Source organism: Serinus canaria, chromosome 2 (genome assembly GCF_022539315.1).
Source record: "Serinus canaria isolate serCan28SL12 chromosome 2, serCan2020, whole genome shotgun sequence".
In the NCBI taxonomy this organism is placed as follows: domain Eukaryota; kingdom Metazoa; phylum Chordata; class Aves; order Passeriformes; family Fringillidae; genus Serinus; species Serinus canaria.
This window is the reverse complement of record NC_066315.1, coordinates 47,241,520-47,269,032: the sequence shown is the minus strand read 5'-3', so window position 1 is coordinate 47,269,032 and position 27,513 is coordinate 47,241,520. Positions and strand designations below refer to the sequence as shown.

The window sequence follows — 27,513 nt, the reverse complement described above, 5'->3', positions numbered from 1 at the left end:
CTACATTAATGGGTTACACAACCATGATTGGTAAGATAAAATAACTTGTTCCTATTTGATGTTCATTTTTAAAACACTCAGATTGTATTTCAAGGAGTGAAAGGTTTCACAAGCAAAGCAACAGATTGCACAGCAAGTAAGGCACAGGAGGGTGTAATATAAAGTCTGTCTTCTACTTTAAATTCTATTTACTACTTATCGGTAGTAGTAAACTAAATGATAACCATCAGTAACCGCCCTAAACCGGAACCCTGATGCAATACCTCCATTCTCATTACATGGGACAGTTCCAAGCATGAGACCCGTCTCCCAGGGTGGCACATATCCGGCTAAGCACCCTTGTCCCATGCAGTCCTTCCTCTGCCTGCCGCAGATCCAGCAGATAATTATCAATCACACCAACTATTACCAATTGCAGCGATGATGGTAGCTGATGATTGTCAGAGGACTGCAGCGCTGGTCTGTCCGTGAGTTATGCTCCCTAGATTCCTGCAAAAGATGACACTAAAGCCGCGCCTATGCTGCTGACACCTGGGACCAGCCGTGCCGGTGGGATACAGCGGGATGATGTTGCTGGGCGGCGTCGGCGGGGAGGCATCCCGGGACACCGACAGGTGCACTACAGGTCCCAGGGTGCAGCGCGCCCACGCCCCGCCCATTCCAGCTCTCGGGCCCCGCGGAGCCCGCCGGGAGTTGTAGTCTGCAGAGGCGGGCGGGCGGGGGCTCTGCCGGCGCGGCTCCCGCCTGCCGGCCCGGGGCCAGCCGCGCTCCCCGGATCCGCCGAGGCGGCGCGGCGGGCGCATCCCGCGGCGCCGGGCGCTGCCTCCCCGCCGCCTCCCCTCTGGGCTCCCCGCCCGGGAGCAGGGAGCCCGCCGCGCGGGGGGCAGCCGGCGGGGCAGAGCGGCGGCGCTGCCCGGCGGAGCACCATGCTGGAGTCCATCTGTGTCACCGGTGAGGAGCGGGAGCGGGGGCGGCGCGGTCCCCGTCGCGCCCGGGGCAGCCGGCGGGCCGCCAGCGCTTCGCCGGCCAGCGAGGAAGCATCGCCCGGGCGGCGCCGCGGGTGTCGGTGGGGTGTGCCCTGGGGACGGGGAAAAGGCTCCACACCTGCCTGGCTCCAGGAGCAGGAGCCCCCCGGTAAATGGGGAGTGAGCGTGCCACCTGCGGGCCCTGCCCCGCGACACGGGGGAGTGCGGAGGTGACACCCGCTCCGCTGGAGCGAGGGACAGACCGTGCAAGGAAGAATGCCAGTAAAACTACGGCTGGTTACATCTTGTGTCTTTCACGTTTTGGCTTTACCCTTTGCTCTGTTCTCAGAGAAGTGAACAAATCCTTAGAGGATGTGTGTCTACAAACCTCTGTTATGACTATTTAACGACAATATAGACTGGTACTTGGTGCCACACATAACTGTCTTCTTGTGCTGTGTATAATACAGCTGCTGCTTGAAAACAGATGTTTTCCTGGTTTAAATTTGACATCCTTTCTTGTGTCATTACTTCAGCTGGCTCAAGCCAATGTTTCTTTTCCATGGCAAAATCTATCTACAATAAATCTGCTGGAGGTGTCTTAGCGTGCCCTCATTCAGTACCCTTGCTATCATAACTAAGATCTCTTACAGCTACTCTTTCTCTGCATAATTGATATGCTGTTCCATCTGTGCACAGATATGACTAGAGTGTTACTTCTCACAATGGGAACAGAAATAAAGTTCATGGGGTCGATCAGAGCAACCCTGGAGATGTGCAATAGCCACCGCAATCTTAAAGGATGAGATTTTGTGAAAAGTAGTTATTTTGAGTCCATATCCCTCCATCAGATATTCCTGACTGCACCTGTGTTGCAGGAGAAGAAGCCAGAGACCTGCTTGGATGAGAGTTTCATCCTGTGCAGGTCTTCCTGCACAGGATGAAACCAGTGTTCTGTGATTATATCCTGAGTTTATTACATCAGTGGGAGTTTGTTGCTTGATTTCATTAGAGCCAAGTCTTCACTTTTATTGATTATTACTGTGCCTATGTAATTTAATTTGAAGGGCCCGAATTTGGAGTCAGTTATATAATACTGTATTTCAATATAGAAGTAAACGTGCAGGAAACTGCTTGCAAGTGAGTCCATTTTTTTTTTTTTTTTTAGGGTAGAAAGAGTACATCTCAAATAGCATTGTCATCCTAAAGACGAAAATTCAAACTGCCAATCATCCCTAAAAATGCAGAGTTACGTATGAACACTAGCAGCTAATGAATCAGATATACAAGTTGGCTGATAGCTGAAACCTGCCCTTGGTTTTGAAGCTCAGAATTAAAAGCTGGATGACAGATCACACCTTTGCAGAAGAAAAGTAAATAGGTGGATATTTTTGAGGGGGGTGCTAGAGGGGAAAAAAGAATCTTAGGTTAAATGTAAAAGTTCCCAATATCATACAGGCTCTTGTTAATAACTAAGATGCTTGTGAAAATAGAAAGTAACTCAATGTCAGTGTTTTTACAGAAACTCATTGCCTAATTCTGCTGTCAAACCATGTTCAGTCATAGACAGAGCTTCCAGTGCATTCTAGTTCAAGTTGCCTGACAGCTTCTGTTCAAAACTGGAGTGTTTTTAAACTTTAAAGGGTCTTCCAGTAGTGAGGAAATAGAGTATAGAATTTTGGTCAGATTCAGTTATGTCACAAATACAAGCCTGTAGTGTTTGAGAGGCAGTGGAACATTACAGGTTCATATACAACACTTTATGCTGCCTGCATTTTCTCAGAATATTCTTTCTATAGCCCTCTGCACAGACAAACCATACAGTCTAGAGCCTATAAACTACAGGGCATTATGAATCTATTCAAATTTTCTGAATATTGGAGATAAGCATTTCTTTGTAATGTAATTGTACCTTTGCACAGTGAGACAAAGGAAGAATCTTACTTGTCACATCTGTGTAGTTCCTTCTCATCTCACAATTTCAAATTTAACTATTGCTTGTAGATAGATCACATACATTATTTGCATTCATATAGATTTGAAAATTGAAGTCAGCCTTGAAATGATTTCTGATTTTGAGCAAAAAAGAAACTCAGCCATATTCCAACATAGTAATGGTAATCTTAAAAACAAAAGTAGTGGCTCAAACCATTACATCCCTAGGATAGAAGGAAGTGCTCATGAACATGTTTGTGAACCACCTTAGTCACACTTGCAGTTTGGACAGGATTTGTTCACTGAAAAGATATAACCTGAGTGACAGCTGCTCAAAAACTGCAGGAGCTCTCTGCTATTTTAGAGCAAGGCTAGCCAGACAGAGATATCTGTGCCACAAATACCTGTCATTAACCTCATTCCACCTATGGAACAGGTATTTAAGAAGCTGCTTGGATAGTAGCTGCCCTGTAGTCTAGAGGAAGATATTATTTATACATCACACTCCAAAGGCTAGAAAAATGCTTACACTGGGATTTTACCATGTATATTATTGACTTATTAGCTCAATCCATCAGTTTCTAAAGGACAGAGACCAATAATATGACCTGGCTCTTAAACATGACATAAAATCTAACATTTTTTTGTAATAAATAACCTCTGACAAGATTAGGCAGTGTCTGCAGTAGTGCAAGGTTCAAGTCTAGTGACTGGGATGCAATTTATACATAGAATGTGTTTCATAAGTGCAGAATTGTCATGAAATTTGTGGTTCCCACATATTCTCTGTTAGCACTCATGGACTCCATCCCTTTTCCAGTACTGCTGTGACAGCTACCTGTTCATAAATGGAAGTTACAGATAAAACTCTTTCTGCAAAGTGAAGCCTGTGGTACTTGGAATTGTTCTGTGACACATAGTGCACTTGTGTTTGCAGGATGGAGTAAGTCCAGTACTGCCAGTTCCAGCTGATCTCTTGACAATGATGGGATTTTGGCTAGGGCGCAACCTGCTGTCGTGTGAGATTCTTTAGACTCACAGGGGTGGCTGTGTTTGGGCGGCTGGCTGCCCTGCTAGCCCAGCTTATGGGACAGCAGACACCGAACACCATCGCACTCAGGAGGGGTAGAGCTCTACTCGGGCCCAAGACAGACCAAGTTGCCATTAACAGGAGGGTTTTCTGTTCTTTGGTACCCTAAATTATGACAAAACGGGGATAGGCAGCCCTTCTGTCCCCTGCTTGCTTATCCCTTGCCATCATATTGCACTCCAAATGTGGCAGATTTTTGCATGTAATATTTCATCTGTGTCTCTAGGACCATGATTTATTAGTGTTGTGGTAGAAAGGAACAAGACAGAAATAAATGGAAGTAAACATGATGGAGATAATCTTTTAGGACAAGACTGTATTAGTTTTGTTGTGGGTTTTGGTGTTTTTTTTTTTTTTTTTTTTGATTGCTGAAGGGCTTGTGGCTTTGTGACTGTTGAGTGTTAGGAAGTGAGAACAACGAAAAGAATCCTGGTACATAAATTACACGAGGGAGGCTCTCAAAGGTAAATAGAGCCCGGGGCATATGTTCTTTAAGAGTTTTCTACAGCAAAACCAGAAATAAGTCAGGAAGTTCAGATTTGTACTTCTCAGAACACATGGAGCGCAGCATGTGGATGACATACAAAAGATAAAACCTGTGGGATTTGTAGCGTGATATCTGTGGTGTAACACCATAGCATGGTAGTATTCAATTTGCCTTTTTCATATCTTTTAGAAGTAATCTGTCCAATGGTATCCAGAATTTAAAAGCTGGGAATCACTGCTAAGCAATCCATGCAATTAATCTGGGTTGATAATCCATTCCAATTGGCTACACTATAGCAGCACAGCATCTCAGTACTTATTGAAATACTGAAGCAGGTTTTCAGGAGGCACTGAATTTGGTTTTGTGCAATGAATTGGTTTTATATTCAGAATACTAGACCTCTTTTTCAATCACCAGGCATTGCTAATCAGTGGAAGCTCTTGGAAATAGTAAGATAAGTTTCACAGAAGACAGTATATTCTTAATTTGGTTGATGCCATCTGATTTACAGATGTGAGTTTAAAATATGTTATAGCTTAAACAAATGTACTAAGAGAATTTTCTAAGAGAAAGAACTTTAAATTTTGTGCTTTGCAACATGATTTTGACATAGTCTCAAATATTATTTTCTAATTTATTTGGTAATGATGTTCAGAAGACTTATACAGAATTTTAGAATAGCAGTTAAAAGACTTCCGTGAAAACTTCTTTGTTATCTATTCTAATAGTTCAAATGTGCCAGATTACCTGTTGATTCTAGGTTTCCAGCACAAATAGGCATGGAACAGTATCCTTTAGTCAGAAGAAAGTTAAGGACAGCCACACTTTTTTTGGCAGCTGAAAAATCACTTTGCTACTAGATTGTGCTTGTAGAGTAACTACAGATTGGGAACAACTATTTTTGATATCAGCCATGTGCATGTGAATCCTGCCAGTGCATGTTCAGCACTCAGCCACCATTTGTGACACTTCCAGGAGAATTCTGACTTACGGCATTCGGCAATTGTCCACATATAAAAGCATTTATTACTGGCCAGCTGTACCTCTTAGCTCTAACAGCTTGCTGTCATGAGTTTTTGGTATTAGATTGACACAAACGTTGGGGGAGGGAGGGAATGGGTGGTTTAAGGTCATTTTGAGTTGTTGCCTTGAATTAAATTTCTAATTTTTTTCTTTTTTATTTATCACTTCTTAGATACTTGTGTGATATTAGTTCTAATTGTTCCATTACAGCAGCAATTTAAGGCTTCTATATTCTTTGTGGCTTTTAAGAGCTGGTTAGTAGAGAAGGTGAAGTATTAATGCCTCTAGTATCACGTTATTTCTTTGTGTATATTTTAAGAAGTAGCTGTGTAATTTGCAACTCCAGTTTTGTCTACCTAAGCAAAGTCATGTGTTCAGAAATTTAATATGTGTTCAGACATTCTGGAAACCTTAGTTTTCATTTACCCTTCTTTAAAAGTAAGGATTGTCATACTGTAATAGTTGATACAAGTCTGAAGTCAGTCTCAAATACCAGAAATATGAGAGTGGTCATCCTATTCTGTTGCATCCAAAAAATGTATCTCTCTTATGTATTTTGTTTGATATTGTTCTCCTTGTGATGGGGGACTGTGTTTCTCACCACAACAGCTCATAGGAGAGCAAGATAAGCCATGTAGGCAGGTTGTCATGTATGTGATGAGAATGATCTGACAGAACTTGAACAGGAATGCCAAGGAGCACGCTCCTGTGCCAAGCATAGAAAGAGGATTCACAGACTTATGATGGAAGAATACTGAGTTTGCATAAGATACACATGCTTAAGTGAAGGGTAATAATCTAATGCTTCTACCTCTCTTCTTTCCAGTGGAGAAAACACCCTGGCTGCAGATCACTCATCACATGTTCATGCAAATATGACCTCTGGTCTTTTTGGTTTTTAGGGCAGGATTTTCAGGAGGGCTGAGGAACACAGGTTGATATGGAATTGACAGAGATCCAACAGCATGAAATACATTGTCATGGTGCTTATGTTGGAAGCAAAGCTGAATTTTACTGTGAAAATAAAGCTGAAATTAAGCCACTGTTGATTTTTTTTTCTGCCTTGGAGGCATTTAATGATCTCTTGCTGCTATTACCTTCAGAGTATAATTACTGTATATAAAGTAATTACAGTTCAACTACATATAACTGGGGGATGAAGCTCAAATCCCTTTTGCAGGCTTTAATCATGCCACAGCCATATCTCCTGTTCTGTGAATCCTTTTATTTTAGGTACAGAAGTAGGAAATGTCTCTGTAGCACAATTTATTTGTACGTGTAGTTTCAGCTCACCTAATGTTCTAGGAGGAACTGGTTGTCAAGAGGAGGAAGTGGTTAGAACCAGTGAAGCGAGGTCACTTCTCTCTAACAGGACAAATGTTAAATTCAGTTTTAATCCTCAGTGACTTTTCTGTGCAGCTGCTCTGCACCAGTCTTCCCCAAAGGCTATGCCAGGGGTCAGAGCAAGAAAGGATGGTTCACTCTAATTAAAGAAACCTTATTTGCTTCTTGCACTTAGTTTGATTTATAATGTTACTTTTCAAGTGTTTTTTTAAGACAGCTATTATAGTAGAACAACTTTGATTAGGTGAAATACACACTATTGTCTTTTGGCTTTTCAGGAGTGTAACTAGCTGATCTCTGTTGCCTCTCTGAATATGGCTTATTGTCTGTATTAAGACTGAAACTGTATTAACACATGAGACTGAAGTCTTTTAAACATATATTACTATCCATATACTGTTGAAAATTGTTTACAGTGACTGGCCCTTTCCAATGTTCTCACCCTTTTCTGAGAGTAAACTCTGTGAATCAGATTTTGCAGATGAGATCTCACCAGACTGCTTGTATTGCAGCACACATCCCTGTGGGACTTCACTGTAAACACAGCTCACATGCTCCTATGCAGTTTCCTATATTTTAAGTTAGTCTTTATCCTTACAGAAAGCCTTCCTTGCGTGATAAAGATCAATCAGCTCAAAACTATACATTTGTTAATGTAGCAGTAGATGTTCATGAAGTTCTGCAGAGTCTTTTTAAAATCAACTAAGTTCTTACCTGCCAGCAGTGTAGCTGTGCATGGAGATGCAGGCATAAAACACTCGTTTAGCTGGATCTTACAAGTCCCAGTCTAATTGTTCAAAAGTGATATACACACTCAGTTCTCCCTTATGCCTAGAAGTCAAGATAAATGTGATGTGACTGCAGTTAAGACACTTTGTGTTTCCTTTATGTTGCAGTTTTGAGTCCTTAAGATTAGTATCACTTTGTGAAAATCAAGTGTGTCCACATTGTTTTCTTTTTTTTCCCTAAATGCAGAAAAACTTCACTGGCCTAAGACGGAGCTTTCTAGGAAATCAGTCCTGAGTCTGGAAGTACACAAGCTGAACATTAATAATGAAAACAGCCTCCAGCATCCGCCTTCTGGCATCCTTAAGGACATTTTCACAACAGGTACCAGTAGCTACAACGTCCTTCTGCAGAGCAAAGAGGAGAAAAAACACCACGCTCAGAAGCAGTCGTCCTCCCACCACAAGAAACACAGGAAAGCCGCCGCCAAGCGCTCCTCCAGCCCGCGGGGCGGCCGCGGGAAGGCGGCGCTGTCCCTGCCGGGCGGGCGGCGCTGCGGGCCCCGGCAGCCGCCGCAGCTCGGCGCTGGCCCCGCGGCCGCCGCCCTCGGCAGCGCCCCGGCACCGCCGGCCCGGCCCCGGAGCAGAGCCAAGAAACATTCTAGCCTCTCAAAGCCAAAGCAGTCCCCGTCCTCGAGAAGCGTAGGCGACGCCGCTGGCCAGAAGCTGTGTTTGCTGACCGCGATCAAGCCGTCCAACGTGGAGAAAGAGAAGGTTAAGTTTTTCGACTCAGATTTCACGTACAATCCTCAGTTTGAATATGAAAACCCCGCTCTGCCGAATGTGTTAGCGAAGCACAGCCATGCGTCTGACAGATTTCTTAAGCAGGTAGAGTTGCTTTTGTTCCCCTCCATTTCCAGTGATTATTTCTTCCTACAATTACGTGGTATTTGCTTTGTTTGTAGCAAGTAATTTCACCTTATTCTCCACTGCTCTTTGGAAGATGCATCAAAGATGAGAATGCACTAATAGAACTGAAATAAAAACTTTTTAATTAAAAAAAATTATAACCTTTCTGAAATTTACAGGGTTTTAAGGGATAAAGGCACAGCTCCTTCTAAATGGGTTTACATGAAACATAATTTAAAGCAAGAAAATTTTGTAGGCAATGAGGAAAAATACAGTGCCCAAACAGGCAGAGGAATAAGGCAGCATAGAAATCCTGCCAATCCTCTTGGTGACACAGGGATTGGGAGGGGATCGCAATTATTTGAGGTCATAGTTATTGGATAAGCATGTGTTGATGTTCCTTGTTTTAATCAACTTTGAAAGGGTATTTACATATACATTAGGCTCAATCAAGCAGCAGCCACATTCCATTCCGGAGAGAGGTAAATTTTAAGAAGAAAATTTTGGTTTTTCATAACTTACAGCCCCACTGGTAACATAGCTACAGACATTGCCATTCTGTGTAACTGCCTCAGCTTCCTCAGTTGCAAAAAACCTAAACAAAAAAAGCCCTTTTTTCAACTTTGACCTAAGTGACAAAACCCAGTGCTTATCTGAACAGTATCAGAAGCAGTATTCTTCCCACTTTTGCTATTTTTAAATGGTTCAGAAGATTTTTTTTTATATTTTTAAATGGTTTAGATCTTATTTTGGTCTGACAGGCTTTTCTAAACAGAGACTCTTACGTATTCAAGTGATACTTAACTTGGGAAGACATCCTGCCATTCCACGAGTTTCACTCTTTGCAATATGAGTATTTCACTTAAAATTAAAAATCCTGGTGGCAAAGATACATAAGATACATGACTTAAAAGGACTAGGGATTGTAAGACATGATCCCTGACTTGTGAACAGACTGGGTTTTTTTTTCTCTTTCTAAATCCAAGAATTTACAAAAGTGTTGTTACCCATTACATCATTGTATTGATAGTCTCCATTTTCACATTGAAAATATCTGTATATTTTAACAACTCAGTTTCTGGGTTTACATTAAAAATTTATTTTCTTTATGAGAAAAGGGAACAGCTGTGCTATACTTAAAATCTTCTTCTGTACTTCCAAACAACGAACTAAATTGCAATGACACCAAATAAAATTGCCCCTTGACTTGAGCTTTTTAATAGGTTTTCCTTTGATTTTTTTTAGCAATATTAGCAACATAGATGACAGCAAATCAACAACTACTGATTTGAGAAACTGAATTTAATACAAATTATCCCTTTTAGTGTGGGTTAGAAAAGCCTTAAAGGTCCTTTTATGCAGGATGATTTTTTGGAGCAAACCTGTCTGTGGTTTACCCTTCTTTTAACAAAAACCCATAAGTGTAAATACTGAATATTTTAAAAAGAAATCATTCCTCAGTATTTTTCTGATTTATAACTCTACCTTTTTTCCTGTCCATAAAAAGTATGGGAAAATAAAGGCCCTGTAACAACTTTATAAAAGGCAGCAAATTATTTAATATTCAAGGAAGTATATTTCTAACAATTAACAAGGAATATGTAAATTGTTTCACAAGACTTAGTTTGAGTCACTAGAAAAGCATGTATTCAAAGTTCAGCTCCTAAAAATACCAAACAAAAATACCTTGCACTTAAAAATGCCCAAACCAGCAGCTTTAACATAGCTCCAAGCCCAGCAGGTGTCACTCTCTCTCTTTTATCTACACCTGGCTGTAGACATTTTCGTCTCCACGCAAATTTGAATTTAATTTCATGCAAATTTACTATCCAGAAAAAGCATTAATCAAAATTTTTAATCAGGAAGTATTGTAGGGGCACTTGCTTTTCCTCATTGCTCTTTTTTTTTTCACGCAGATTTTACTTGTCAGAAGAAAAACGTAGGTATCTTACAGCAAATTCAGAAAGGATGACTTCAGTTGCAAAAAAAGTACTCACAGTATCAAGAGCAGGGTCTGCAGTAAAAATGCAACTGTGTGTAGTTATCCTTTTAGCTACAAGAATGTTCAGTTAAGTTTTGTTGGGTTGTTTTTTTTTTTTTTTTTAAGCATATTTAGCTTCTGTTTATTGCTCCACTTATTTTAGAAAGCCTTGGTAACTGTGAGCAGTTATTCCTATTTTTTTCTACAAAAGGTGCTCATGGCAACTTACATTTGCTTGCTCTTTTATGAGTAAAAAGCTGTAAACCCAGCTCTTACTGAATGAACCCACCATGTTTATAGGGAATTTTAGGATACTTAAGCAAAATGAGCTCAAAACCTGACATTTCAGAGAATTTTTCAGTCATGTCAAAAATCTTTTTAACCACAGCTGTGCATAGCCTGCTTGGACATTAAAACAGATTGTGTTTTCTTACTGCCCTTTCTGCATTTGTGCATGTCGATGAAATTGGTTAATACAGCATTACTGAAATATGTCTGGAAGACAAATCACACTCTGCCCCATTTATTTACTTTTTTTTAAAGGCAAAGAGCACTGAAGGTTTGCAAACCATTAACCCAGCAATGCTGCAGTGGGGACACACAGGCTTGTGAGCACCCACTTTACCCCATGCCTCTGCTTAAATCAGAGCTTTTAAACCTTGGGCACAGCCCAACACTTTTATTGATTGACTTTTCACAGACACAGAGAAAACATTTTTGAGTTATTAGTGCATTTGAAAAATGTTAGTTTTAGTGTCTTCCTTCTCAAACTGTGTTCTGTTTGTTTCTCCCTTCATATCTACGTTATGATATTTTATTCATAGTAAGGTTTTTTCATGAGTCACACAATACAGTGCCTTTAGGAAAGTAAACTGGAGAACAGAAAATAGCATGAAGATTTTCACTCTTCACAAGGATTAACATATCTGATATTACAGAAGTTAATTTTTTTTACCACTGTGTTCCAAGGTCACTGCAGCAGCTCTGTGCTCTGAAAGTTTTCTGGTTCAAACTATTTATCCCTCATTGTGAAGTTTCTTAGTACTCAAAGTGTTTGTTTTTTTGCTGAGATGCAAGAGGTGGCAATATTTGCTTAGAAATAGTTGTTCCCAGTGTTTGCAGAGTAGATGAACTTAACAGTTGCAATTTGCTGAACCGAAATCAGCAAGTTGCAATTTTAGGTACCCTGTTTCTTTGAATTGTACAAGGCAGCAAAAATTCTATTTCTGTATACATTGAAAAAAACCAACAAAAAACCCCCAACCATTTCATCAAATGAGTGATCCTCCCACAAAAGAGTTATACATCCTCTTCCCTTGTACTCATAAGAGTATAGCAGTTTTGAATTCATAAATAAACCAGTTATTCCACATTGCAAGTGTTTGCATGACACCTTTTAAGACAATCATAAAAATAGCCTACAATTAGCAAATTTATCAGATGTCGGGGAAAAAAATTTAGGTGGAGCGGGAAGGTTAAACAACATGGCATTCAACACTGAGTAATCCTTTGCTATGTCCAAGTGATGTCACAGCTGAGGCATGTGGAAGATTCAAGGACATGACACTGTATAAAGCACTTGGTTGTAAAACACTTCATTCTGCACCACTAACAAATTCCCTTGCTAACTAGGATTTGTAGATAAGGTGTGCTAATACATAACACAAAGCATGTCAGGCCATCCAAGTGGCACAGGTTCTCAGGGTCTGACACAAACATCTCTCTTCCCCTAGAAGGGACTAATAGATCTGGTGATACCACAGTAGGAAGATAGCTTTACTTCAGAGCACAGTCTCATACAAAAAACCCAGTGAGTAATAACCTCAAATTCTTTACAAAGTAATTTAATAGTTTTTAATTAAAAATATTTCTATCAGCTCTAAATTACTTTAACATGACTTTTATACCACTCAGAACAAGCATGCAAAAGAAAAGCCTCTGGGAACACTGAATAAAACCCCAAATACTACCACCTGAGTGGACTAGAAATATATTCTTACCTTCCTTCCTCCATTCCTCTTGACCCAGACAGCCACCATTTTATGGCTGTTGATTAAACTAACAAGCTCAGCCTGGTTCTGAGTGTTACCTAATGATGCACCTTGGAAGCTTTCCGCCCCCCAGCAGATAAGTTATGCAGGAAGAAGAGCAATGGTGTGTATCTACCTTGTCTGTCTTACAAATCTCAGCAGAGATTGCAACTCCTTTGCAGCAGAGCTGCTTCTGAATGTAGGATGAGCTGACTCAAATAGGAGGCTGACTCCTAGATCACTGAGACCCTTCTCTGACTTGCTTGCCTCACACTACTCATAAGAAGTCTTGTCAGTACATATTTCTACAAGAACTCTCAACCACTGAGCTGAGTTACTGGACATGGGTGACTTGAAATTCAGAGACCTAGTTGGCTGTAAATAAGTTGTTTTAAAAAGCCAACACCACCATAACCTAATCCAGTCAGTTAAACAGCCTTGCCTTGCTCTTGTTCATGCATCTGTGTCATTGCCTTCTGGATGGGGCCTTATGATTGCTGCTTCCTTTGGCACTCTGTAGTAGTGATCAGAGGGATAAGCAGACATTTTAGGTAATATTGAAAAGAACAGGAATTATTACTCCTAACCAGTAACCTGCTATAGCCACATAGTTCTTCTTTTCTTCTATTTTTTTACTTGTTGCTGAAGAGTTTACAGTTTGGCCTTAGGAACTCTAGCAGTACCAATGTTCTGCTGGCCCGGAGGCTGGAAAATTAGCTCACAGTTAGATGCTGCAGCAGGCAGCAGCTGGCATGCTGGTCTGGATTTTCCCCTTTCCCAGCAAGTTCTTGCAACAGCTGACTGAGTCATCTCACCTTGGAGGCAGGTGCAGAATCCCAAATTAAGGGCTTGGTATTGTAGTCAGTGCCTGGAAACCAAACATTTCCCAAACCTTTTCCCCTCCGGAACCACCCCCAGCAGGAGTGGTTGTGGCAAGAAGTGTCCAAACCAGGAACATCACTGGGGATGGGGCTCACCCCAGTGTCAGGGCCTTCTGCCACTCCCTAGGGATTTCTGTGCAATGTGTCTCTGCGTGATGGCTCTCCCTGTTGTTTCAGTGCTTCCAGAGCCACACCTGCCCGCTTGGAAAGATTTTTCAGGACTTTTTTCAGTTTCACTTGAAACAGAGTCAAGAGAGAAGGTGATAGGGGGAAGCCCTCTTCTTAGTAATTTCTGAATATCTGTTCAGCAAAGAGAATGCTTAAGCTTAAGAACTTTCTTAGTATGCAGGAGCTCAAACATGAAATACTTATCTGGATGTGGATGGAATGCCAGGATGTGGGTTAGCTAGAGTGGCACATAAAGAAGTTTCCCCTTGAAGCTGTGAACTCTGTCAGGTTGAGGTAGGAGAGGTTGGAGTGGGTCTGTGTTTCTTGAGGAGGACCTGTGTCTGAAAACCTGCTGTTTATATAGTGCTGTTGATTCAAGTGTCTCACAGCATTTAGGAAAGTCTTCAACAGCCCAGGAAGGTGCCTGCAGGCAGGCAGGAAGAGTTAGCACTTGGGTCTCCTGACTCCCAAAATCATGCTGCCTCCTGTAGCCTGGAGGTCTCAGCTCCAGGGAGTTTGCTGTTACAGACAGACAAGTAGGAGGTTTGATGTGTTCAGTGCTCATTTTCTCACTGTTCATTGTGATGATGTGGTTTCAGAAAATTCCTGCACTCCAGCTAAGGTCCTCTGAATTAATTTCATTTCAAATGAACTTAGGCATCCTAGAATTTAAGTAAGTATTTAATGTTTAGTCTTATAGATTTCATTGAAATTTATTATCAATGAATTGTGAAGACAAATTTCATGCTAGAAGATTGACAGATTGTTCATAGAAACCTGATATACCAAACAATTAGTAGGTGATATATATATCTTAAGGATCTGGCACCTGGCAAAGGAGACTGAAGAACTTTTATCATTAATTGGTTAGGCTGCTGGCTGAGAGTAAACTTCCTGGGAAAAGGGTGGGAGCATTTAGATTGCTTCCTTAACTGAGGATTTTGTATAAGACAGGCAAATGGCTCAGAATGTGCAGACACTAAAAAAATTATAAAACAGACAATGTTTTTAGAAGTTAAAATTCATAGGTAATTTTAAAAAAGGGAAAAATGGTTTAGAAAAATATACAAGACAAAGAAATACTGAACATTAAGTGCAATATTTCTTTGGCATTCAGGTAAGTGACATTTCCTTCATCAAAGTGCTATTAGACTTTAAGGATATGTCTAGCTGTCATTTATGGGTTTCAGTAGCAATTACACAGGGTTGATTAGTTTCAACTTGAAAAACATTAGAGAAGGATTGTTGGTAGCTGTGAGAGATAAAAAATTAATTCAATTTTTGTGGAAAGTCAGTCAACCTGACAATGTCAGAATTACATAGCTGGAGACAAACGGGTTCATGAAGGGATATAAGTGTACAATGTAAAAAGAGATTCAGTCTGCAAGATTTTCACCTTTTATTGTTAGTGGTATTTTCTTAGCAAGAACATTAATTTTTTAAGGTAATGCCAGGAGCTTCTATTATCAAGTCTATGACAAAAAGCTATTCCCTGTATCTGGACTGTTTCTGGGAAAGAAGTTACTCCATACCACATTTTCTTTTAAGGGTGTGAAATGATGTGCTGGAAAGAAGATAACTAGGGATGAGCATTTCACACCCCATCAATAAAATCTTCAATATGCATAGTTCATATCATGGTTATGGGCATTGTGCTGAGCTTTGCTCAAGGGACTTCTTCTAGCAGCAATTCATAGGAGAATCTACTGAATCTAGTTGATTCAGTAGAATCAACTTGATCAACTAGAATCTAGTTGATACTACTCTATTTACCTCATGAAATAGGCCTTCATTTTGGGGGGTTTTAAAGAAGTACTGTGGTTTAAGTGAAAAGTTTAAATCAAAGTTCTGTAAATCAAAGTTCCTGCTCTCTCTCCTCCTTTCTCTCACAGACACCCATGGTACAAGGGATTTTATTGTAAGGAGACATTTTTGGTAGAGGTATTACTGTTAAAATTATGGTTACACATCTGCTTAATCAGTGTTCCTAAATTAGAACATGCCAAGAAATGAAGCAAGATGACAGTAATAGTTGATCTTTTTCAAATTCTTTGGAAAAACATAAAAAGAAACAAGCTGTCAAACTGCAAATGTCCTGGAGACCTGTTACATCTGTTTTACAAGGCAGTTGTACGACACTGCCAAAATTAAAGAGAAAATGGGTATTATTTCACTAGACTGATAATCGTCTAATCATCACGCTGATGTCTGTGGGTCTAAGATGAGTTGATGAGAATCTTTTTTCAGCACTTTGGCATTAATGTACATCTGAAGATGGCATAAATTCATTGCAGAACATGTCGGCATGTATTAAATGAGTACAGCCTGTTAGTGACTGCCAGTGAGTTAAGAAAAGAAGGATTTTAAACTAAGGAAAAAAGAGAGATTGAGAGAGAGAGGAAGAATACAAGTGTTAGTTTCTCATGGGGATCTTACTGCCCTGATATTTGCTGTGTTTTTTCTTTTTATAGTCCATTAACATTATGAAGCGAACGTTGCAGAAATATGGAAGCTATGAAAAATTTGAGCAGGCCACTGGAGGCAGCTTGCTGACCAAAAGTCGTATCTGGAATCACGTCAGGAAGTACATGGTGAAAGAAGGCTGTCTTGGTGAGGTAAGTCCTGCACTGCATCAGGAAAGAAACAGTTGTGTGGACCTTAGACATTGGATGGACCCAAGAGACCATCTGGGAGGCCTTTCCGCCATAATCACAAGAAAATTCCTTACATCATACTTTTCTCATAGCTAAGCCCAGTCTTATGTCTGAACAATTGAAACTACACACATTCATTGTGAACACTTCAGTCATCTCTCTGAGCCTGTTTCCTGATTCATATATGCTTTTTCTTAAATTCTCTTCTTTTGGGAGTACCCAAGAACGACACCCTTCCTTCCCTCCTTTTTTCAGCTACTTGGAGACCAGCACATTTCCATTTATTCATCAGTTCTGCCATCTGTTCTCCTGTATCAAATTATTTACACCAAAGGAAAGAGTTAAGAAAAGGCCAAGAAAAATAAGCAGCAGCCCAAGAGAGTGATTTATAAGAAGCAACACAAATGAAAGTGACATAAGTGAATAAAAATGTCTGAAAGAACTTGTTGAGTTGGTTTAAGTGCTGTTTTTTCCTGGCTTTAGCCATCTAATTTTTAGAGCCCTGTGAAAAAACCCCTTATTTTCTATATTCAGAATTTTAGAAGACCAGTTTGATGAACTTACATGAAATTGCTTGGAAAAGTCAGATGAAATTGAATATATAAGAAAGGGATTAATCCAAATGAAATCACCAGATGACAAAGACCTAGATGAGGTCACTGGCAGTGAGCAAGAGGAGTCTGGAATCATGAGGCAAAAATAATTTCTCAGAAACTAGATTTAATTGGTAAACATAATATTATAGAAGAAACTGCTATACTCATCACACATTTTTACGAGACTATGATTTGACAGTGATAACCAGACTTTACCTGGGTTTCTAAGGGTGGGATTAATAAACTACCGTTTAGAGCAAGCAAAAAAAAAAAAGTATGTTTTGTCTTTTCCTGTGCTTTTATCTCCCTCTTCATTTTTGGCTTGGTTTGAGTTCATGGCCGCTGGATCCTGCATCCTCATCCAGCAGCCCATGTCCTTCTTAATGAAATACTTCATTTTTTCTGTGAATATAGGGTTAATACATCATGCTTAGGATGGCCTAAAATATGAAAATACTCTCTCCAGCTGAAGAGGTGTTAAAAAAACTAAGTGGCACCTGTACTTTAAATGCTTTGGGATTTACCTTTTTTTACTGCCTCTTAAATGCAAATTTTATGGGTCTGGTGGTTTGCTGTTGAACTTGAAGCTGAGGGTGAGTTTTGAGTACAGGGAAGTGTTATATTCATGCCTTTGATCCCTGGGTCCTTTTTTTGGATACTGAAAAAAGTAATCTTTCTTTAAAGTAGTCTCCCTTATACTCTTTTGAGTAGTACTGTTTCATTAGGCTTTACATGAAGAGGGAAAGGTGCTTAGTCTTTAACAAAGAGTTTCACTTTTCCCTCTCAGTCACTCGTTTAAAAAGGCTTTTTGAAGTCAAATAATACAATATATAAATATGCATTAGTTTCCTTCTCTGCCAGTTTTTGTTTTGATTACCAGTTTTCCAAGAGAGAACAGGAAAGCTAGAACTATTTTTCTGTGTAGAACAAAACAATGCCAGTATTTCAATATTTCAAGTCTGCATTATGTAACAGGAGAAAAAGTACACAGTACTTCCACCTCTCATTCAAGTGGCTTTAGAATTGCAATTGAAATGCATTCAGACAGCTAATTATATACCTAGTCAATTTACATGTTCTTATCTAGTATTTTTCAGTTCTCAGTAATACTAAGATAATTCAACACAGTTCAAAAACTGGTATTTTCTCTAATTAACTGTGCATGCAATTGCTCCCTGCCCTCTGAGTCTAGGCACTATTACCGTACTAAATTTTTCAGTTTCCCTTTGGTCTATCTTCACCCTCACTCACCCAATAAAGTGAGCTTCTGTCAGTAGCACAGGTGAGCAGGATGAACTCATTCAGAAGGCTCTCTCACGCGATCACTGATCGCAAGGCAGAGTTGCGGAGGGCAAGGGACCAAAGAGAAATGAAATCATGGAAGAGCCAGAGGAAAAAGCAGGATCAGGAGCGAGAAGAGAGCTCTTTCAGTTGTGCCTGAACTCTCTCCTCTTCAGATTGTGGTCCATCTCACGGAGGACCTGCTGTCGCGAGCCTCCATGACCGTGGTGAACGGCCGCCCCACTCTCACCATCAATGTCTCCACCGCGCGAGAGCACTGGCTGGAGGGGATGCTGAGACACGAAATTGGTATGAGCATCACATCCCTTCTGCAGGCACAGGGGAGTACTTGCATGCATTCTTACTTATGGTACAGCCAGGCACTGAACTGGTACAGTAGGAGGGAACATCCCTATCCAAAGAACCTCAGCTGGAGATGGGCTAAAGGGAAGGAGAAATCTTTTTGTTACTGCAGCATGCAGTAAAAGGATTCCTAGGGTTCAGAGACATTAGCATTTTAGGTCAGGTCCAGAGCAAGCTTTTGAAGTAAGCCTACCAGCCAGTCCCACTTACAGCACTGAGGTTCCCATGCCAAAGGGAGCAGACACAGTAATCCTTTCAGATGATGCTAACCCAGAGGCTCTGCTCCAGGGTATACCTTCTGTGCTGTCATTGCTTATTAGAACAATTTTCTTCAAACTACTCTAGAGTTAAAAAAAAAAAAAAAAAAAAAGGGGGGGGGGGAAATAAAAATAGTGTGACTGTTCAACCTCTGCTCCGGCCGTGTCACTTTACAAATCTGTGTCTGTCACGCTGCACTGCTTGCAAATGTAGGCGTGCTTTAGGTATGAAGAATTTACCCAGTGATCCCTAAACTGGTGTAATTGCTGTGGTTTTGCATTACACAAGGTTGGTCCAGCCCTATGGAAAATTTCTACAAATTTTTCAGTGCAAATTTTTCTGTTTCAACTAAGTACATAAAATATTGACTAGTGCCTGAATAGCAACTGAAGAATAAGCCTTGCAATTGCCTAGAACCACTGTTACATTTTAGGGAACATAGCATCTTCCAAGGCTGCAGTCGTGCTGTTTAATCACCTTCAGGAGGCAACATTTCTGCCCTTTGACTTTGATTTTCCTTCCTGCTGTTCCCTACAATGCCTAGCCTATGCCAGATACAATTCAGCGTGTAAGGCTTCTGAAAATTCCTTTTCACAGATTTAGAAAGTCAAGTCCTCCTGATAGTGGCATTCCTTAAGCATTTTCAGGAATTTCACTTGCAGTCAGTAGGTGAATATGTGTGTGGTATATATATCTCTGACAAAATGTCTGTTGTAGACAAGGCTAAAATCATTGCTTTTCTCAGTGCCCAGTCCTACCAGCTCAGAGTTCTGAAATGGGTATCTCCTTATATATTTTATAACTTTTTCTTAATCATTGGATGCAACTGTTCTAAGTGCCAGATTCCTTTAACTTTTTTTTTCCCAGGGACTCATTACTTTCGAGGTTTCAACAACAACAGCCAGCCTTGGTGCAACCGCAATGGCCGTAGGAAACACGGGTTAAAGCCAATCAACCCCACAGAAGAGGGGCTGGCGAGCATTCACAGCGTCCTGTTCCGCAAAGACCCTTTTCTTTGGAGAGCTGCCCTGCTCTACTACACAGTGTACCAGGCCAGCCAAATGTCCTTCAGTCAGCTTTTCCAGGATGTGGGCAAATTTGTCAAGGACCCCAACACTAGGTGGGATTACTGCGTACGGGCCAAGAGAGGGTGGACTGACACCTCACAGCCGGGTGAGTTCCCTGTTTGTCTTCTCTTTTGTACTTCAGGGGGGTTTTCAGAACATGTACAGAGCTCCCTAATCATGTCACACAGTTAAACCTTTGCAAAAGGGAGAAATCAGAATCCACACTCTCTGAAATGGGGTCTCAGGAATTCTTATATGGAAAACAAGGCTGAAAATGCTCTTGGGTGAGACCTTCAAGCTGAATCAGTAAAGATTTTTTTTTTTTTTGGTGGAAATGGAACATAAATGCAAAAATTCATACAGTTTGACCTGCTTTCTACAGATGTAATGTTGCCTGTGGTTATTCACAGGCTCTATCTTCTATGTTTGATTTCTTTTTCTGGCTGATGGGTTTTGCCGTCTAGCTAGTTTTTGGAAAGGTGTTCAAAGTCAGGGATATAAATATCTAGTTTTTAAAAATAAAATTGTTCTGCTCATAATGGCTTCTGAGAACATGCCTCGACCAAACACTGATAGAGTGCAACGTGTCTCCATTCCTTTCAGGCTGTTTCAATAAGGACCAGGTGTACTTGGATGGCATCCTCCGAATCCTGAGATACAGGGAATCCATTGATTTCCATCTTCTGACAGCCCTTGGAAAGGTGATTGAACTCATTATTCCCAAGGGTACAGTTTTATCGTTTCAGCAAGCCTGCCTGTAATGAACTATGAGTCATGGTGCTTTTACTTTGATCTAGAATTCTCTGCTCTGTACAGCACCTTCAGTTACACTGTGCTAGTTGCAAGTATTTTGAGGTCCTGAAAATTTCTATCAGCTTGACCTCATTCTTCACTTATCAGATTAAGATTTTATGGTCATGTTTCTCAGACTTTCCTCCCTTTATGGGATACTCCCTGACTTGCAGTACGACAGACTGCTTTGTCCAAACAAGACAGGTACTAAATAAGGCAGTGGTCCTAGCAGTGCATTGACATTAATGCACCCCCCTTCCACCACAAAGAATATTTCATCTCAAAGTTCTCTCACTGATGGCAGGTCTTTTTAAAAAATGAGGGGGTTTTCCCCCCAGAATAATATTTCTATATTCACAGAATGTGAATGAATTTTAGGTCCATTCTAACTGTCATGGCTTGTTTGTTCTCAGTTCATTCTAAAAAGTGCAGAAATTTTGTCACACTTCCTAAACCCAAGGATTGCTAAGATTTCACAGTTCATTAAGCAGGGTTCATGCTTGCATAAGCAGGGAGTCAAATTGATTTGAGCTTGAATTTAGAGCTGGTACACCATTTCTGCCTACTTAGCAACCAATGGGTGATAAAGGGAAGGGGCCTATTATGATAGAGGGTTTTGGTCCACATTGGAGTTTTCCCTTTACTGTCAGAATCATCCTTATTGATAAGCAAGAGCTATTTAGGTAATTGAACCAAGTTAGGAAGCTTGGAAAATAAAATCACTCTGTCAAATAAGTCTGCAAGTTTCTCTCTGAAATTTCCTTTTGCTTTAAGCCTGCTCAACTCCACACAGCTTCTGCCTGCTGAACCACTGAACACACAGTTCCTTTACTGCTTTATGCCTCTCTCTCTTCAGGGAGTCTGCAGGTTGTCAGGCCACTTGAAAAATACACTAAGTCATTCCTCATAAAATTACAGCTTCCACTATGATCCACATTGCATGACACCCACATTGAGGGCCTACAAGCAATTTATTTCTAGCAGTATGATAATTTATAAGTGCTTGATTTTACAGCTTTTAAAATCAAGGGATCTTAAAGTGTATTCTGAATGGTTTAGCTTCAGACATCTGCAGTCAAGCTGGAAATTTGTGTATCAGGGCAATGTCTGTTCTCAGCACCACAGATTAGTTGAGGTCAACATCATCTACTCCAACTTCCATGCTTAAGCAGTATCAGCTAGAGCAGTTTGCCCTGGATCATGTCCAGTTGGGCTTTGAATATCTCCACTGATGGTGACTCCATAACCCCTCTGGGTGGCTGGTGCCAGTGTTTTTCCACCCTCATTGTACAAAAATGTTTTTAGTTCAGATGGAATTTTATGCATTTTAGTTTAGCTGGTGCTCACTGTCCCTTGCCCTGCCAGTGTGTGCTGGTGAGAAGAGCCCCATTCCCATGTTTATACACACTGATGATTCCTGTGAGCTTGCTTTTCTCCAGGCTAAACAGTTCCAGCTCTCTCAGCCTTTCCTCACAGGAGGGATGCTCCAGTGCCTTCATCATCTTAGTGACCCTTCACTGGGTCTGCTCCAATATATCTTCTCACAAAAGAGAGAAGCATAAAACTTGCACTGGGATCTAGCCCAGTGATTTATCACCACTTTAAATGGGGGATTTACTTGGATTTTTTTAGGGTGGAATGGGAGGATCAGGTTGTTCCAAAGGGAGTATTAAGCTTGGCTGGCACATTTTCCAGGTCCTGCCTTCCTATTGCTTCTGACATTACTTAAAGTGTAGAAGATTGTGCTGTGGATACATGCAAGCTGTTCAACATACCTAGAAGGGACTAAGGAAAACACTTGTAACCTGAGAAATGGTGTTTCTTAAAAGGAGCAGTTTTAAAACTTAACAGGAAAGAATCAAACACAGGAAGCACTGGAAAATATTCATGTGGTAATTGCATGCAAATATTGCCAAAGAGAAATAGAATGCAGATACTGGGTGCACTTGAGTATAGCGTAACTACCAGAGTTTGAAAAAGTAGAAGCAGCAAAATATCACCTACTGTTTGTGTTTCCCAAGAAACACATGAGCACATTATGAAGACCATAAGTAAGCCTGGTTTAGCCTCAGTCTATGTTATCTAGTGAAATGACTAATAAAATGTGGTAAGGAAAATAACCTGTTTCCACCATAGGATGGAATTATTTTTTTGATCTCCTCAGGATGTCAACTTTGGTAAATTTTTAGCAATTGCAAGGACTGCAAAAATGCATCCCATTCAAACCATATCTCAGATTATAGATACATGTTTCTTGTTTCCAGCAGTAACAGAAACCTCTGAACATAAATATGAGGGGAGAAGGATCCTTTTTCTTTCTTTAGGCAGGAAAAGAGATAGAATTTAATTGCATGTGGTGCTATGTCTCCAGACTGAGAGATGGTGTGGTTTTGTGGAGCTTGTCTCTATCCACTTCTAAGTAAGTTAATTAGGTGTAATGCCACACAATCTTCAAATAGCAGGATCTTAGTGACTTGAATGAGCCTGGGCATGGGTGTCTGTTTGTTTTCTTAATTGGGTGCATCTTGTCCTTGCAACTAGAAAAGCACACTTGTGTACTGAGATGCAAATTGATTCTCCTATTGGGCTTTGTTCCAATTATCATTGCTGAGATATTCACCTGTCTCTGTTTAGCAATCAGGATCAGGTTTAGCAATCTGGATTGCACTGTCCTGTCTTTGCAGAAAGCCCTTCCATGCCCCTTGCACACTGGTGAATCCTTCATGTGCACTCTAATTGCTGCTGAGTAGAAATCATCACCTGCCCAGAGGACAGGCTGCTTCCAGGGAAACCAGACCCTACAGGGCTTAGCTCCTTAGGGGAAACATGGGGCAATAAGGTTGGAAGGAGCAGGCTCCACTCAAGCCACCTGGCACAAAGCTCGTGTGAAGCACAGTGAGGCTGGTGGGCTTTGCCAGAGCATATGCTGCTGTCTGCAGGGTGCCCAGAACACACAGCTTGGACACAGTGACAACCACACAGATTTCATCACTGGACAGCTGCCCAAGGAGTGCTCTGTGCATCCATGGCAGCTTGTGCCCAGCCAAAGCAGTCATCCTTTCTGGACTATCATTCACAGCATCTTGAGCTACTGTGATTAGAAGTCCTAGCTTTTAGAACCATAAGACTATGAAGATAGAAACATCCATTTTTTCCTTAGGGTAAAAAGCTACCAGATCCTCTAATAGCTGCAAAATGAGAGTTCAGCACCAATACCCAGAAGGCTCTGATGCCATGAGGCAAACCCAGTCTACACTCTGCTATTGAATGTGGTAAACAAAAAAAACTAAAATTGGGGTGCTTGGTATTGCTCATGCTGTAGTTAGTTACTAGATATGCATTTTAATTTAGCTTTGCATAAGCACATTTACTAATGAAAATGAAACAGCAGAGTTCAGGTCAGCTGGCACCATGCATTTCCCAAACTGTTTCCTGTGCCGTGCCTGTGCTGCCCTCCCTTTCTAGTTCCTTAGTCTTTTGCACTGCTTTTCCATTCTTATGTAAATCTTTCTGCCTTATTGAGAAGACATTCCAAGACTCACATGTGCTCCATTCTTTCTCTCTCTATTCCTGCAGCTGCTGTAGATGGTTCTCATTCACATTCCTACAAGTCTGTTCACTGATTGAATCAAAACAGAATCAGGAATTATGAAGGCATTTGCTAAATTTACACGTCTTTTGCATCTTCCACTGAAGCACACAGTTGCTCATGTTTTCAAACGCTTCTCTAAGGTTTTAAATTCTCCAGCTCTGAAATATTTTCTCATTTACAGAAGAGAATTTATAGCAGCAGCAGCAGGGTGGCAATGGGACTGTACTGCTACAATGACCCATGTCCTTCCTTACAGATCTCATATGAGGACGTGGATCGCCTGAAAGGATTAGCTGTGATTGAGAACATGAGGGTGCCACACTTTTTGCAAGACCATGCCCGGTACATGGAACATTTGAAAAAGATCATGGAAGTCAATGAGCTGACTGATGAGGAGCTCCAGGATCTCATAAATTAAGAGTGTTAGACATCCATTCACATACTGTGTAACGATGTAGAACTGGACTTCCCAGAGCTTGCAGAAAGGGACTTCTGAGGAATGGGAGGGAAGAGTGGCCAGAATATGTGGAATTCAGAAAAAGCCCCTTTATGTCCTTTTGTATTGTGATTGTATATTGATTATTTTTTAAAGAAATTGTGCATTTTTGTAAAATTTGGCTTAGAAATTCCTCTGCAGTGATCTGTCCAGCCATCTACTCTGTTTTGTATGCTTGGTGTAGTGCTCAGTGCTGTCTCTTGTAATATATTGCCTTTCCCCTCCCAGGTTTAGAGGTGGAGGAAAGGAGACAGAGGAGAAATTCCCCCTTAGTTCACTTTTGTTTGCCTTGTCTTTGGTCATAGCTGTCATGGTTCATAGCAATAGAACTGCTGTAGATTGTGCTGCATTGCTGTCTGCATAACTTTCCCATTTAGTCATCACTGCAATGAAAACAGAAAGTTTAAAAACAGTGCACAGAAGCAGGTCTTTGTGCCACAGGATTGAAGTCTGTAACATTACAAAATGTTTCAGGGTCTTTTTTTTAAGTGAGAGGATTAGCATTTAAGAAAAGAGGGAAAAGCTAGGTAGTGCTGGTTTAGTGATTGTAATCGGGTAGCAAAGCTTTCCCCTTCATTCCCTCAAAAAGTTACACTGTTCTACATTTTTATGTGTATAGTACATGTTTCAGAAAGCTGAATTCTGGGAAGGGCCTCCCTCCTTTGAGGACAAGCATAGCATGTCTAGGAAATTCAGCATGGCAGTGTGTTGGAAGGAGGATTGAGCAAAACTGTGATTTCATGACCTATGGTTCTAAATAAATTCAGGAACACAGGGCCACAATCCAGCACACTAAGCTTCTGCTTTGGATCACCTGAGCCTACAGAGGACCAGGTCACACTTTTGAGCAGTGCCCCCACACTACAGCAAGCTTGAGCTTGCAGAGCTCATTTCAGAAACAAGATGTGACTGGGGGAGAGAAGATGACTCTCAAGTGCCCTATTCCTGTGTTCCAACAGAAGTGCTGCACCACTCTGGAGCAACTTTACCTCTGTTTTAACTGCGGGTGCTATGTCCAGGGCCAAGGAAATAAAGCTCCTTGCAGCAAAGAGCTTTCTCTAGTCACATGATAAATAACTTAGATGATGCAGGAGGACTTACTACATAAGCTACATTTTCTGATTGTGGATTATTATGGAATTGGTGAGGCAAAGTATTCTGACAATGGGTTTTGTTTTAGTAGACAGAATTTTACAAGGGCTCCTCTGAGCTCCTGGGAAGCAGCTGTGGTCAGAGGGGCCTGGGCAGAAACTAGTGGGAGCCTTGGACAGGACTTTTGCCCTTTCTTATCCTGCTGCTCTTGCCCACTGGTAACAGGCCTGGCATGAGATAAGGTGAGTAGATGAAGCCAAGATTTTCTCCACACCACATTTGCATGGACCTGAGCCACAGTATCCCTCCCCTCTTATCTGTTCTTTTATGTAACAAATGCAATAACTCTACCACCTTGTTTTGTACCAAGACATTACCAGACATTACAGTAAAATCTTGAGAACATGTTACCTGATCCATAGGAAAATCTGTGAGGAAAAGGTGATGGCTGGCTAAGAGGTCTGAAGGTTTATGAATAATCCCATAAAAGCAGCTGCCTTTCAGATACTGTTGCAGATTGTTTGCAGTGGCTGGCTGACTGCTGCAAAAAAGAAAATGCATTCAACAAGCATAAATTTACTAAATTTAGTTGTTTTGAAGGCAGGGACTGAGAACTGCTTGCAGCAGCCTTAATTTTGTGTTGTCAGTATTGTTCAGGAGCTGAAAGCCATTCAGCCTCTGTATGCTGTTTTCTCCTTTCCTCCTACAGGCTGTCTAGTTTGATCACTGGTGACTTGGCCTGCCCAGTTTTGTTTCAGAGCTGTGCAGAGCAGGCACAGAGCTGCTGCAGCAGCCTGACAGGAGCCATTTGCAGTCAGTCCCACAAGTGTGCTCCAGGTTTTGGCTCCTTTGCCAGAAACAGCAAGAAAGTCACACATGACTGAAGTCAAGCCAAGGATTACAGTCAAAAGCTGACTTTAGAGTAAACTGGGCAGAGATCATTTGGGCTATACTGTGGAAAAATCTGGCTTACTTTGCTGACCCTGACAGCAAAAGAGACTGTCCTTTAAGAAAGGAACAATTTTGAACTGATTTTATGCTGATAGGAGAGATCCCTGCCTTTCTCCCATGCCTTTTACATAAGCAAAGTGGTTTTTCTCCTCCCACAGTAGTAGCATCTTATAATCAAAGTGCATGTGCATAATGTGTCCTCAAAACCAGGACTCTGTGCTAGTCACACGTTTGCCACAAAATGCCATGCCTGGAGGCCTGGCTCTTTTACACTCTGTAGCCCTAAACACTACTACAGGCCTTTTTGCTTGACTTGAAGACCTGCATCACCTTTTTTGCAAAGCAGTAGGTGCCATTAGACTTCCATTCTTCATTATTCTAGAAATAGATTTGCCTGGTGCAAAATTTGGAGTCTGGAAGTGGTTAGTATCAATATGTAGCAATAGGTGAAGCTGTCAGCTTCTGGGTTTGGCATCATGTCATTCCTCCTTTGTAGAAGTGTCTCAAATTTTGAAGTGTAGCTTTTGTAAATTTTCCTGAATTTTTGTTCTTCACTGTGAAGAGACTGGTTACTGAGTTGTGATTCTGAAGTTCTGTGGTGGAGTGTGTGGACAGCAGTGAGCTCATGTCACTGCACAGTTTCATGGTGTCAGTGATGAGTTGGCAGCCTTTCCTGGCTGTCTGGCTTGGTTGCTTTGGTGTGTATCTATGTCTTGCTGTGTTATTCCTATACAGAAACCTGGCTGGCATTGGAAAAGCCTCCCCGTTTCACCAGACCAATTTTGAAAGGCATTTTATACAACTTTTACAAATAAAGACAAAATAATGACAGA

At 41.1% G+C, this 27,513-nt stretch overlaps 1 protein-coding gene across 1 annotated transcript; it reads left to right on the top strand.

Annotated features, from left to right (window-relative positions):
• The first annotated feature begins 797 nt into the window (after positions 1-797).
• Positions 798-27,513, top strand: MATCAP2 (microtubule associated tyrosine carboxypeptidase 2). Its single transcript, XM_050970718.1, has 7 exons — positions 798-951; positions 7,820-8,457; positions 16,010-16,153; positions 18,246-18,378; positions 19,558-19,863; positions 20,361-20,458; positions 24,398-27,513. The coding sequence occupies exons 1-7, from the start codon at positions 927-929 to the stop codon at positions 24,557-24,559; spliced, it is 1,506 nt and encodes a 501-aa protein (XP_050826675.1). The 5' UTR covers positions 798-926; the 3' UTR covers positions 24,560-27,513.